This window comes from Narcine bancroftii, chromosome 1 (assembly GCF_036971445.1).
Source record: "Narcine bancroftii isolate sNarBan1 chromosome 1, sNarBan1.hap1, whole genome shotgun sequence".
NCBI classification, from domain to species: Eukaryota; Metazoa; Chordata; class Chondrichthyes; order Torpediniformes; family Narcinidae; genus Narcine; species Narcine bancroftii.
In genome coordinates, this window is record NC_091469.1 from 67,756,931 (window position 1) to 67,771,568 (window position 14,638).

The 14,638-nt window shown below is 50.3% G+C and overlaps 1 protein-coding gene across 10 annotated transcripts in view; it reads right to left on the bottom strand.

Annotated features, from left to right (window-relative positions):
• ercc6l2 (excision repair cross-complementation group 6-like 2) overlaps positions 1-14,638 on the bottom strand; it is a 178,816-nt gene that overhangs the window by 104,470 nt on the left and 59,708 nt on the right. For all 10 annotated transcript variants that reach the window (XR_011354668.1, XR_011354664.1, XR_011354660.1 and 7 more), the window contains exon 15: positions 10,397-10,549. Coding sequence is in view for 4 of the 10 variants with exons in the window: in XM_069929289.1 (XP_069785390.1) it covers positions 10,397-10,549 (153 nt within the window). In the remaining 6 variants the exon portion in view is untranslated. The remainder of the gene's footprint in view (positions 1-10,396; positions 10,550-14,638) is intronic.

Sequence of the window (14,638 nt, forward strand, 5' to 3'; positions counted from 1 at the left end):
CAGCACAGAAACAGGCCCTTTGGCCCAACTATGCTGACCAAACTGTTTAACTAGGGTAGTCCCTTATTCCTGCATTTGACCCGTATCCCTCAAAATTTTTTACATCCATGTAAATATTGAATATGCCCCTGATGAGGTGTCTGTTTGTGCCCACCTCTATCACTTCTTCTGTAAGCTCATTCCACATATAACCATATAACCACTTACAGCACAGAACAGGCCAGTTCGGCCCTACTAGTCCATGCCGTAGCAAATCCCCACCCTCCTAGTCCCACTGACCAGCATCCGGTCCATACCCCTCTAGTCCCCTCCTATCCATGTAACTATCCAGTCTTTCCTTAAATGTAACCAATGATCCCGCCTCGACCACGTCTGTCGGAAGCTCATTCCACATCCCTACCACCCTTTGCAAAAATAAATTTCCCCTCATGTTCCCCTTATAATTTTCCCCCTTCAATCTTAAACCATGCCCTCTAGTTTGAATCTCCCCCACTCTTAATTGAAAAAGCCTATCCACGTTTACTCTGTCTGTCCCTTTTAAAATCTTAAACACCTCTATCAAGTACCCTCTCAATCTTCTACGCTCCAGAGAAAAAAGCCCCAGTCTGCACAACTTTTCCCTGTAACTCAAACCTTGAAATCTTGTCAACATTCTCGTGAACCTTCTCTGCACTCTCTCTATTTTGTTTACATCTTTCCTATAATTTGGTGACCAAAACTGTACACAGTACTCCAAATTTGGCCTCACCAATGCCTTGTACAATTTCATCATAACCTCCCTACTCTTGAATTCAATACTCCGATTTATGAAGGCCAACATTCCAAATGCCTTCTTCACCACACCATCTACCTGAGTATCAGGTTACCACAACTCCTAAATCCCTTTATTGCTCTGCATATCTCAATAGCCTACCATTTAATGCATATGACCGATTTAGATTTGCCTTTCCAAAATGCAACACCTCACACTTATCTGTATTAAATTCCATCAGCCATTTCTCAGCCCACACCTCCAGCCTTCCTTCTACGGTAATCTTCCTCACTGTCCACAACACCACCAATCTTTGTAACATCCGCAAACTTGCTTATCCAATTCTCCACCCCTACTTCCAGATCGTTAATATATATCTAACAAACAATAGTGGACCCAGGACCGATCCCTGAGGAACTCCACTAGTCATCGGCCTCCAATTGGACAAACAATTTTCTACCACTACTCTCTGACACCTCCCATCCAACCATTGCTGAATCCATTTCACTACCTCCTTATTTATACCTAATGCCTCCACCTTTTTTCCTAACCTCCTGTGGGGAACTTTGTCAAAAGCTTTACTAAAGTCTAAATAGACAACATCCACAGCTTTCCCTTCATCAACCTTTTTTGTAACCCCTTCGAAAAACTCAATCAGGTTTGTCAAGCATGATCTACCCCTGACAAAACCATGCTGATTACTCCCTATCAATCCCTGTACCTCCAAATATTTGTAAATACCATCCCTCAGAACACTTTCCATCAACTTACCCACCACAGATGTCAGACTCACGGGCCTATAATTCCCAGGTTTACATTTGGACCCTTTCTTAAACAGCGGAACCACATGCGTCACCCTCCAATACTTTAGCACTACCCCCGTGACCAGTGACATCCTAAATATCTCTGTTAATGGTCCCACTATCTGTCCACAAGCCTCCCTGAGTGTCCTTGGGAATATTTTTTCCGGTCCCGGAGATTTATCCACCTTTATCTTTTTCAACACAGCCATCACTACCTCCTCGGTTATCCTTATATGGTTCATGACCTTCCCACTATTTTTCTTTACTTCAACTGGTTCAATATTTTTTTCCCTAGTGAATACCGAGGCAAAGAAATCATTCAAAATTTCCCCCATTTCCTCGGACTTCTCACTCAGCCTACCTTCGCTATCTACAAGGGGTCCAATTTTATCCCTCACTAATCTTTTACTTTTAATGTACTTATAGAAACCCTTTGGATTTATTTTTACTCTGTCTGCCAAAGCCTCTTTGTGCCTTTTTTTGGCCTTTCTAATTTCTTTCTTAAGATTCCTTCTACACTCCTTGTAGTCCTCCTTCAAACTGTCAGCTCCCTGTTCTTTATACCTCTTGTATACCTCCCTTTTTCTCCTAACCAAATTTCCAATATTCCTTGAAAACCAAGCCTCCCTATGACTTCCAGCCTTTCCTTTGATCCTCACTGGGACATAACTACTCTGTACCTTCAAAATTTCTCTTTTGAATATCCTCCATTTTTCATTTACACCCTCACCTGAAAATATCGTGTCCCACTCAATACTCCCCAAATCCCTTCTTATTCCTTCGAAATTTGCTCTTCTCCAATCCAGAACCTCAACTTTAGGCCCTTCCTTGCTCTTCCCTAAAACTACCTTAAAACTAACAGAATTATGATCACTAGACCCAATTGGATCTCCAACATTAATGTCTGATACCTGACCTAGCTCGTTCCCTAACAGGAGATCCAGTATTACACTGTCCCGAGTCGGTTCTTCTACTAATTGATTCAGAAAACAATCTTGAACCATTGAACGAACTCTAGCCCATCCAGCCCTCTAACTGTATGGGTGTCCCAATCAATGTGAGGGAAGTTAAAATCTCCCATGATCTCTACCTTATAATTCTCACACATATACGTTATTTGTTCCTCTAGTTTTCTTGACCCATTTGGTGGTCTGTAATACACTCCTATTAGCACCCTCATGTCTCCTTCACCCCTCAATTCCACCCAAACAGCCTCACTGGACGATCCCTCCAGACCATCTTGCCACCTCACGGCAGTAATGTCCTCCTTAACAAGCATAGCAACTCCTCCCCCTTTTTTACCCCCTGATCTATCACATCTAAAACAAATGTATCCTGGAACGTTAAGTTGCCAGTCCTGCCCCTTTTGTAGCCAGGTCTCACTAATTGCCACAATAATGTGACCCCAAGTATCTGTCCATGCCCTAAGCTCATCTACCTTGTTCACTATGCTTCTTGCATTAAAATATATGCATTTCAGAGAATGACCCTCACATACATTCTCTTTTCTACCTTCTACCCTAATCTCCATCCTACCTTTGTTATCGTTTTTATTCTTATCTAGGTGGCCATGCTCCCTTGATACTGCTCTCACACTCTGTTCCCCACCCCCCTGCCAAACTAGTTTAAACCTTCCCCCACAGCTCTAGCAAATCTGCTTGCCAGCACATTGGTCCCCCTCCAGTTCAAGTGGAGTCCGTCCCTTTTGTACAGGTCTGACCTTCCCCAGAAGAGATCCCAATGATCCAGCAATCTTATCCCTTGCCCCCGCACCATCTCTTTAGCCACGCATTCATCCTCCACATTCTCCTATTTCTACCCTCACTAGCGCGTGGCACCAGCAGCAATCCAGAGATTACTACCTTGGAGGTCTTGTTTTTTAACTTCCTACCTAATTCCACATAATCCTGTTTCAGGACCTCATCCCCACTTCTAGCTAAGTAATTGTCCCCACATGGACCACGACTTCTGGCTGTTCTTCTTCTCCTTGCAGAATGCTATGAACTCGATTAGAGATATCCCTGACCCTGGCACCAGGGAGGCAACATACCAACCTGGATCCCCGATCTCGTCCCACAAACCTTCTATCTGTCCCTCTGACTAACGAGTCCCCAACTACAAGTATCCTGTTCTTATCCCTCTTTCCCTTCTGAACCTCAGGGGCAGCCCCCATGCCAGAGACCTGACCCCTACAACTGTTCCCCCCAGCAGTATCCAATGCAGAATACATATTGCTGAGTGGCACTTCCACAGGGATACTCTGCACTGGCACTCTCCCTCCTTTCCTCACAGTCACCCAATTCCCTGACTCCTGCCTTCTAGGGGTGACTGTTTCTCTGTAACTCTTCTCTATCACTGCCTCTGCTTCCCTTATGATCCTCAGTTCATCCAACTCAGCTCAAGCTCCCTAACACGGTCACTCATTATATGCAATTGGATGCACCTTTTGCAGGTGTAGTCATCAGAAACAGCTGTGTTGTATCTGACTTCCCACATCCTACAATTGGAGCACTTAACTGCCCCAACTGACTCCATTTCCTCCTTTCTTAATATAAATACACTTCCCACACAAGTAGCTCCTTCTCGCCGAAGTCCCTCGAGCCAAAGTCCTAAGACCCCACTCCTTCACTGGGCCAAGTCCCTCGAGCCAAAGTCCTAAGGCCCCACTCCTTCACTGGGCCAAGTCCCTCGAGCCAAAGTCCTAAGGCCCCACTCCTTCAATGGGCCAAGTCCCTTGAGCCAAAGTCCTAAGACCCCACTCCTTAACTGGGCCGCTCACTCACTGCGCCGCTCCTCGCTGGCCGCTCCCTCCCTTTCTACTCCTTTTATTAGCCCTTACCAATTAACCCCAATTAACTCCCGGCTCCTCCTCCTCTCACCCGACACCAGGCACTGACTCACTGTCTCCTCCAACCCCGAGTCTGACCTTTCTGAGCCCAAGCCCCGGTAAGTCCAGCTATTTATTATACTCACCCTCTGATGCTGTCTCATGGCTCCTCCTCCTCTCACCCGACACCAGGCACTGACTCACTGTCTCCTCCAACCCCGAGTCTGACCTTTCTGAGCCCAAGCCCCGGTAAGTCCAGCTATTCATTATACTCACCCTCTGATGCTGTCTCTTGGCTCCTCCTCCTCTCACCCGACACAGGCACTGACTCACTGTCTCCTCCGACCCCGAGTCTGACCTTTCTCGTCTGTTTAAAAAGGTGCCCTTCAGGTTCCTTTTAATTTTTTTTCTGCATTCACCTTAAATTTATGCCCTCTCATTTTAGACTCCTCTACCCTGGGATAAAGACTATGACTATTTACATGTCTCATGAATTTATACACCTCTACAAATGTTACCCCACTGGTTCATACACTTCAGGTAGAAAAGTCTTAGTATATCCAGCCTCCAAGTCTCCACATCCTCACAATTCTTTACTGCATCCTTTCCAGCTTAATGACATCATTCCTAAAATTGGACAAATAGAACTGCACACAGTATCCCAAATGTAGTCTTACCAACATCTTGTACTGTTGGAACATGGCATCCCAGTTCTTGTATTCACTGCTCTCACTGATGAAGAGGAGCATGCCAAATGTATTTTCACCACCCTGTCTACTTTAAAGGAACAATGTACCAGGACTAGAATGCATAACCTCACACTTATCTGACTTAAATTCCATCTGCCATTTCTTGGACCATTTACTCAGTTGATCTGGATCCTGCTGTAATCTCAGGTAATCTTCGTCACCATCCAATATGCCACCAAATTTGGTTCCATTTGTAAACTTACCAGCCACGTAAACTATATTGTTTCCAAATCATAAATATAAGTGATCAATGACAGTGGACTCAGCATCTATCCCTATGGCATATCACTGATCACAGGCATCAAATTTGAAACCAGTACCACACTCAGACTCCTTTCACTAAGCCAATTTTGTATCTAATAGCCTAGTTCACCCAGGAACTTCAGGAACAGGGCAGCATATTCCTCTTGGACAGCCTTAAAATTAGCAGCATGAACAGTGACTTCTCCAACTTTAGGTAACCCCACAACCCGTAATGGATCTACTTTTTTTTGGTCTCTTCTTTACCTATACCTGTAAGGAAAAGCAAATTAATGGATGGAAACCAGAATGTTAGAGCAGAGAGCGAGGTGGAGGAGGATAAAGATCATGCGAGGACTGAATAAATAGATAGAAATCTAAGGTTTGTACGTGACATAAATGTTTTCAAGTGTATTTATTTCAGTGCAAGGAGTATTGTTAGAAAGACAGACAATCTTGGGGCATGTGAAATTATGACATTATTGCTATTAGTGAGACTTGGTTGCAGGAGGGGCAGGACTGGCAGCTCAATGTTCCGGGGTTCCGTTGTTTGAGGGTCGGCGTCATGGGGGACATTTGCGGGCATGGCCACCACTTGCGAGGTGCTGTGCCCCCATATGCTTGCAGCCATCGCTCACCATCAGACCCACTCCTGCCCACGTCACTAGCGTGCATCAAGTGCCACTAGTTGTCTAGCTTGATGCACGCTAGTGACTCTCCATGCAATAAAAGCAGTGCTTTCAGCTGCTACATCAGAGGGATGAAGGAGGTTTACATTCATTTGGCAGGTAGGCCACTACCAGCATCCCCATGCCCCGTTGAGCAAATCTACAACTGTCGGACTGTGCCTCCTCCCTGGACCCCTGGTTACCCTAAACTAATATTAGTTCTGGTGCTGACCCTGACGTGATAGAGAGGGAAGGATGAAAGGGAGAAGAGTCGCATTGCTAGTCAGGGAAAATATCACAGTTGTGTTTAGATAGGACAGCCCAGAGGGCTCGTCCATAGAGGCCATATGGGTGAAGCTGAGGAACGGGAAAGGTGTGACCACACTGATAGGGTTGTATTATAGGCTGCTCAACAGTCAGAGAATTGGAGGAGCAAATTTGTAGAGAGATAGCAGGCCAATGTAAGAAACAGAAAGTTGTGATAGTAGATTTTAACTTTTCACATATTGACTGGGACTCCAATACTGTAAAAGGGCTAGTTGGCTTAGATTTTGTCAAATATGTTCAGGAAAGTTTTCTAAATCAATATATAGAGGTACCAATGAGATAGGATGCAATATTGGTCTCCTATTAGGGAAACAGACAGGTCAGGTGGCAGAAGTAGGTTTAGGTGAACAGTTTGGATCCAGTGACTATAATGTCATTAGTTTCAAGTTAATTATGGATAAGGATATGTTTGGTCCTTGAGTTGAGATTCTAAATTGGAGAAAGGCCAATGGATTGGGATAAGTTGTTTTCTGGCAAGGCTGTATTCAGTAAGTGGAAGGCCTTTAAAGGGGAAAATTTGAGAGTGGAAAGTTTGCATCTTCCTGCCAGGATTAAAGGCAAAGTTAACAGGCATAGGGAACCTTGATTTTCAAGGGATATTGGCGATCTGGTTAAGAAGAAGAGGAGGTGTATTGCAGGTATAGGCAACAAGGAACAAATTAGGTACTAGAAGAATATAGAAAATGCTTAAGGAGGAAATCAGGAAGGCAAAAAGTAGACACGGGGTTGCTTTCGCAGATAATGGGAAAGTAAACCCAGAGGGTTTCTACAAGTATATTAAGAGTAAAAGAATAGCAAGAAACAAAATTTGTCCCCTAAAAGATCAGAGTTGTCATCAATGTATGGAGATCTTAAAAAGTTTTTTTGCATCAATATTTACTCAGCAAACTGGCATAGTGTATAAGGAAGGAAGGGAAACAAGCAGTAATGTCATGGAACATATTGATATTTAAGAGGTGCACATGCTTGCTGCCTTACAGTGAATAAAGGTAAATAAATCCCCCGGACCTGACATGATATTCCCTTGGACCTTGAGGGAGACTAGTGTAGAAATTGCAGGGATATTTAAAATGTCTTTAGCCTCGTGTGAGGTGCCAGCGGATTAGAGGGTAGCTCATGTTGTTCCATTGTTTAAAAAAGGCTCCAAAAGTAAACCAGGAAATTACAGGCGAGTGAGCCTGATATCAGTAGGTGGTAAATTATTGGAGGGTGTTCTGAGAGATCGGATTTACAGGTATTTGGACAGCCAAGGGCTGATTAAGGATATTCAGCACAGCATTGTGTGTGATAGGTAGCGTTTAATGAATTTTAGAGTTTTTCTACCAAGAAAGTACATGAAGGAAAGGCTTTGAATGTTGTCTACATGGACTTTAGTAAGGCCTTCGACAAGGTCCATGCGAGAGGTTAGTTTAGAAGATTCAGACACTAGGTATGCAATGAGAAATTGTAAACTGGATTTGAAATGGGCTAAATGGGAGAAGTGGATGACTGCTTTTTAGACTGGAGGCCTGTGATCATGGTTTGTCTAAAGGATCAGATGTCTGCATCAATAATCTGGTAAATTAGATTATCAAATTTGCTGATGACACTAACATTGGAGGCATTGTGGACAGTGAGGAAAGCTTTCAGAGGGATCTGGACCAACTGGAAAGATGGGTCAGAAAATGGTAGATGAAATTTCATGCAGAGAAGTGTGAGGTGTTGCATTTTGGAAGGACAAACCAAGGTAGAAGATACACAGTAAATGGTAGGGCACTGAGGAGGGCAGAGGGACAAAGGGATCTGGGAATATAGATACATAATTTCCTGAAAGTAACATCACAGGTGGTCAGGGTTGTAAAGAAAGCTTTTGGCAACTTCCCCATCATAAATCAACATATTGAGTATAGGAGTTGGGATGTTAAGTTGGTTAAGACATTGGTGAGGCCAAATTTGGAATATTGTGTGCAGTTCTGGTCGCCCAACTACAGGATGGATTGAAAGAGAGGAGAGAACTAGTATTTACTAGGATGTTGCTGGGTCTTCAGGAGTTGAATTACAGGGAAAGATTAAACAGGTTAGGATTTTATTCCTTTGAGCATGGAAGAATGAAGGGAAATTTGATAGATGTTTACAAAATTATGAGGTGTATAAACAGAGTAAATGCAAGTAGGCTCTTTCCAATTATGAGAGGACATGGCTTTAGGATGAATGGGGAAAGGTTTAGGAGAACATTAGGAGGAACTTCTTCACTCAGAGAATGGTGGGTGTGTGGAACAAGCTGCCATCTAACATGGTAAATGTGGGCTCACTCATAAGTTTTAAGAATAAATTGGATCAATAAATGGATGGGAAAGGTCTGGAGGGTTATGGACTGGGTGCAGGTCAATGGGACTAGCGGAATAATATTTTGGAACAGACTAGAAAGGCCTGTTTTCTGTACTGTTCTATGGTTCTAATGTTATTTCTTCCTCTCAATGACACCCTAGTATCTAATCTTGGAATGAGCATTAGGTTACAAATTTGCTGCATCATTAATATAGCCTATTTTAATCTCCGCAACATTACCCATTGCTGCTCCTGCCTCAGGAGAACCACTGCTAAACTGTCATCCATGAGCAAATGCTCATTCTACTGTTGACTGTTCCAACAAATTCCTAATCTCCCAGTCTGCCCTTCTGTGGACTTGAGGTCATCCAAAATTCTGCTGCCCAATACAGCATCATTATTATATACATTTAAATACCTTAATGTTAAATTGTTCTTGTTTGCAATTATTTCCAGAGACCATCCCATCATTCCTCTTTGAATTCCTGATCCATGCCCACAATCATCCTCAAATAAAATTTACCAGAAATATTCAGTAGGCTCTGGGCCTAAAATGTTAACTTTTTACCTCACCCTATGGATGCTGTCTGACTTGCTAAGTATTTCTTGTTTGTATACAGGTACACGATCCTTTATCCGGAACCCGTGGGGGACAGTGTGTTCCGAATTTCTGATTTTTCCGGATTTCGGAAAGCCCACCCGAATTGTGCTGCAGTATCCACCCCCACCCCCTTCCAGTCCCCCGGCCACCAGTCACCGGGCCGCCTCCCCCTGCCACCCGGTCCCCACTTGCCAGATTTTGGAGCTTTCCAGATTTTAGATGTCCGGAGATAGGATCAGATTTCCAGCATCTGCATTTTTTTTGCTTTTTGAACGGTCTTCTAAATTTTACTTCTGAGGAATTCCTAATTTTAATTTTTCTGCCACAAGCAACCTTGTTTACAGCTCGCAAATAAAACTGTTCATGTAACTTGAAGCCAGATTTTGTTTCAAGAGACACCCTTCTAAATCACCAAGGAAAATTTTACTCCATCAAATGAGTATATGAAAACATTTCAGACAGGTAGAACTTAATAGGATTTGGAAAGTTATGATCATATCCATAAACAAAAGAATATTTAGTGTTGTAGTGGCCCACGCATGGAGAAATGGCAGATATGAGGGGTGACACCAGCCTGCGTCTCAGCTGACCTCCCACATGGTGGGAAAATGGGGAAATCTGGCGGGAACGCCAGCTAATCTTAGGCTGGTGATCCAATGACGTGGGACCCTTACGTCAGTGCCTGAGGCCCACATAAGCACGATGGCCAGAGCAATAAACCAGTCTCATTTTCCAAGGCTTTGCTGTGCGTGTCGTTCTTCTCCGTGTTTGCGTAGCGTGAACGCTACAGTGTCACTTTTTCTTTATGATGTCTTCCATCTATACCAAAAGTACACAGCAAGGAGTTCCTTCACATTCATATCATAACATCAGAACAACAATAATTGGGGCTGGGGGGTGCATTTGAGAAAGGTGGGTAATGCTGGCAAGAGATAGAATGGAGAGAGCTAATGAAGCTGAGACAGGCAGAGAAATGGAGAGAGTGCAATAATGACTGGTAGAAGAAAACATCAAAAGTGAGATATTTCTGTCCAAATATGCTTCTAATGGGCTTGATAGAGTTAACAAACACAAAAGTCTGCAGGCACTGTTATTGTATCAAGACTTGATGCTGTACTCTCACCTGAATGATGTCCCAAGTCAAGCAGGATCCCCCTATTCGTAGGTTGAAAAGATTCTGAACACCAAATATTTCGCCATGATGCTCCTTTGATCCTTGCACTGCATTAAAATAGCGCCTTGCATTTTCACTTCCCACAGCAGCACAATGCAGTTGCTATTGCAATTGAGAAAATAAATACGTTACAAACACAACCCAATGTTATATTCAGAAAGCAGACACGAGGCTTTAATTTGAGAGAGCATTAATTTCGAAGGCTAATTTGCCAAACTTACTCAAGTAGATGTTATCATTGTGGTAAAACATGGCTCTGGCTAAATGCTTTGAATACTGAGATGCCTTTACATTCACATGAACTAAGTTGCAGTAGAACACTAACCACTGTTTGTGTGGACTTAACTTTCATTTCAATACTACACCAACATTCAAAGTTCGCAGATTGAATTCAGAAAACGCTCTACATTTTTGTTTTTGTCCTGGACATAGGCTGTGTTGTTTAAGTTTATTTGCCATATTAAATAAAAACATTAATAATAGGAGCAGATTAGGTGTAAAACACAAGGTTCTGTTGACATTGTGGTTAAGTAAAAAAAACACACAAATGCTGGAGAAACTCAGGAAGTCAAACAGTGCCTTTATGTAGCAAACGTTTCAAGCTTGAGCCCTTCATCAAGGTGTGGGGGACCATTACAGATGTCCGGACAAAAGGGGGAATGGGGGAGGGGGAAGGTGAGGGTGGGAGATTATAGGTGGAGAGCGGTGGGGGACAGGGGGGATTCACCACAGGAGGTGGGAGACGGGGGGGAAACACCCCAGGAGGTGGGGGGGCAACGGCCCAGGAGGTGGGGGGGCAACGGCCCAGGAGGTGGGGGGGCAACGGCCCAGGAGGTGGGGGGGCAACGGCCCAGGAGGTGGGGGGGCAACGGCCCAGGAGGTGGGGGGGCAACGGCCCAGGAGGTGGGGGGGCAACGGCCCAGGAGGTGGGGGGGCAACGGCCCAGGAGGTGGGGGGGGCAACGGCCCAGGAGGTGGGGGGGGCAACGGCCCAGGAGGTGGGGGGGGCAAAGGCCCAGGAGGTGGGGGGGGCAACGGCCCAGGAGGTGGGGGGGGCAACGGCCCAGGAGGTGGGGGGGGCAACGGCCCAGGAGGTGGGGGGGGCAACGGCCCAGGAGGTGGGGGGGAGGCAACGGCCCAGGAGGTGGAGGGGGGCAACGGCCCAGGAGGTGGGGGGGCAACGGCCCAGGAGGTGGGGGGGCAACGGCCCAGGAGGTGGGGGGGCAACGGCCCAGGAGGTGGGGGGGCAACGGCCCAGGAGGTGGGGGGGCAACGGCCCAGGAGGTGGGGGGGCAACGGCCCAGGAGGTGGGGGGGCAACGGCCCAGGAGGTGGGGGGGCAACGGCCCAGGAGGTGGGGGGGCAACGGCCCAGGAGGTGGGGGGGCAACGGCCCAGGAGGTGGGGGGGCAACGGCCCAGGAGGTGGGGGGGCAACGGCCCAGGAGGTGGGGGGGCAACGGCCCAGGAGGTGGGGGGGCAACGGCCCAGGAGGTGGGGGGGCAACGGCCCAGGAGGTGGGGGGGCAACGGCCCAGGAGGTGGGGGGGCAACGGCCCAGGAGGTGGGGGGGCAACGGCCCAGGAGGTGGGGGGGCAACGGCCCAGGAGGTGGGGGGGCAACGGCCCAGGAGGTGGGGGGGCAACGGCCCAGGAGGTGGGGGGGCAACGGCCCAGGAGGTGGGGGGGCAACGGCCCAGGAGGTGGGGGGGCAACGGCCCAGGAGGTGGGGGGGCAACGGCCCAGGAGGTGGGGGGGCAACGGCCCAGGAGGTGGGGGGGCAACGGCCCAGGAGGTGGGGGGGCAACGGCCCAGGAGGTGGGGGGGCAACGGCCCAGTTGGTGGGGGGGCAACGGCCCAGGAGGTGGGGGGGCAACGGCCCAGGAGGTGGGGGGGCAACGGCCCAGGAGGTGGGGGGGCAACGGCCCAGGAGGTGGGGGGGCAACGGCCCAGGAGGTGGGGGGGCAACGGCCCAGGAGGTGGGGGGGCAACGGCCCAGGAGGTGGGGGGGCAACGGCCCAGGAGGTGGGGGGGCAACGGCCCAGGAGGTGGGGGGGCAACGGCCCAGGAGGTGGGGGGGCAACGGCCCAGGAGGTGGGGGGGCAACGGCCCAGGAGGAGGGGGGGCAACGGCCCAGGAGGTGGGGGGGCAACGGCCCAGGAGGTGGGGGGGCAACGGCCCAGGAGGTGGGGGGGCAACGGCCCAGGAGGTGGGGGGGCAACGGCCCAGGAGGTGGGGGAGCAACGGCCCAGGAGGTGGGGGGGCAACGGCCCAGGAGGTGGGGGGGCAACGGCCCAGGAGGTGGGGGGGCAACGGCCCAGAAGGTGGGGGGGCAACGGCCCAGAAGGTGGGGGGGCAACGGCCCAGGAGGTGGGGGGGCAACGGCCCAGGAGGTGGGGGGGCAACGGCCCAGGAGGTGGGGGGCAACGGCCCAGGAGGTGGGGGGGGGCAACGGCCCAGGTGGGGGTGGCAACGGCCCAGGAGGTGGGGGGGCAACGGCCCAGGAGTTGGGGGGGCAACGGCCCAGGAGTTGGGGGGGCAACGGCCCAGGAGTTGGGGGGGCAACGGCCCAGGAGTTGGGGGGGCAACGGCCCAGGAGTTGGGGGGGCAACGGCCCAGGAGTTGGGGGGGGCAACGGCCCAGGAGTTGGGGGGGCAACGGCCCAGGAGGTGGGGGGGCAACGGCCCAGGAGGTGGGGGGGCAACGGCCCAGGAGGTGGGGGGGCAACGGCCCAGGAGGTGGGGGGGCAACGGCCCAGGAGGTGGGGGGGCAACGGCCCAGGAGGTGGGGGGGCAACGGCCCAGGAGGTGGGGGGGCAACGGCCCAGGAGGTGGGGGGGCAACGGCCCAGGAGGTGGGGGGGCAACGGCCCAGGAGGTGGGGGGGCAACGGCCCAGGTGGTGGGGGGGCAACGGCCCAGGAGGTTGGGGGGCAACGGCCCAGGAGGTGGGGGGGCAACGGCCCAGGAGGTGGGGGGGCAACGGCCCAGGAGGTGGGGGGGCAACGGCCCAGGAGGTGGGGGGGGGAAACGGCCCAGGAGGTGGAGGGGGGGCGTAGATCGAGGGGGAGGGGGCGGAGATCGAGGGGGAGGGGGCGGAGATCGAGGGGGAGGGGGCGGAGATCGAGGGGGAGGGGGGCGGAGATCGAGGGGGAGGGGGGCGGAGATCGAGGGGGAGGGGGGCGGAGATCGAGGGGAGAGGGGCGGAGATCGAGGGGGAGGGGGGCGGAGATCGAGGGGGAGGGGGGCGGAGATCGAGGGGGAGGGGGGCGGAGATCGAGGGGGAGGGGGGCGGAGATCGAGGGGGAGGGGGGCGGAGATCGAGGGGGAGGGGGGCGGAGATCGAGGGGGAGGGGGGCGGAGATCGAGGGGGAGGGGGGCGGAGATCGAGGGGGAGGGGGGCGGAGATCGAGGGGGAGGGGGGGCGGAGATCGAGGGGGAGGGGGGCGGAGATCGAGGGGGAGGGGGGCGGAGATCGAGGGGGAGGGGGGCGGAGATCGAGGGGGAGGGGGGCGGAGATCGAGGGGGAGGGGGCGGAGATCGGGGAGGGGTGTGCAGGGAAAAGAGTGACCATTGGGCGGGCCGGAGGGCGAGAGCAAGGAGGTGGCAGAGAGTGGGCAAGAGGATGGGAGGGAGATGGAAGGAGGGACAGAGAAAGGAGACAGAAGGCCATTTCATGTCGGGACTCCACCTTGAGACCGGCTATGGAGTAGATGGTAAAATGGAAAATTACTTTTTTGTCAGCGTCCTATTCATATCTAGAGGTGCTTCTTAGCACTTCCAGATCAGACGGAGTTTGGGGGCAACTGCTGCCGCTGCGCCACCTGTCATAAATATTCAGCAAGCAATGGCCATCTTCCCTGCCCATAATCCCCCACACAGCTGAAACCGCTCTATGGTTCCAAGAACAGTTCCATCTGCGTGGAGTATCATGGGTAGGGAAGATGGTCATTGCTCTGCCACATTTTGACCCGCAGAGAGTGGGCCTGAAAGCCGAAGTGCCCGTTTTGGCTGTCCTAGCCCGCACCAGCCATCCCGACGGCTCCCGCCTCCCCGCCGCCCCTGACTTGGAGGGAGAGGGGTGAGTGGGATCATTTTATCAGAATATTAACTTTTTTTGGAGATGGTTCGTGGGCTGACTGCATCATCAGTCCACCCCTAAACAACCGCTTAGCGCGGGTATATGTTCAGATTGACTGG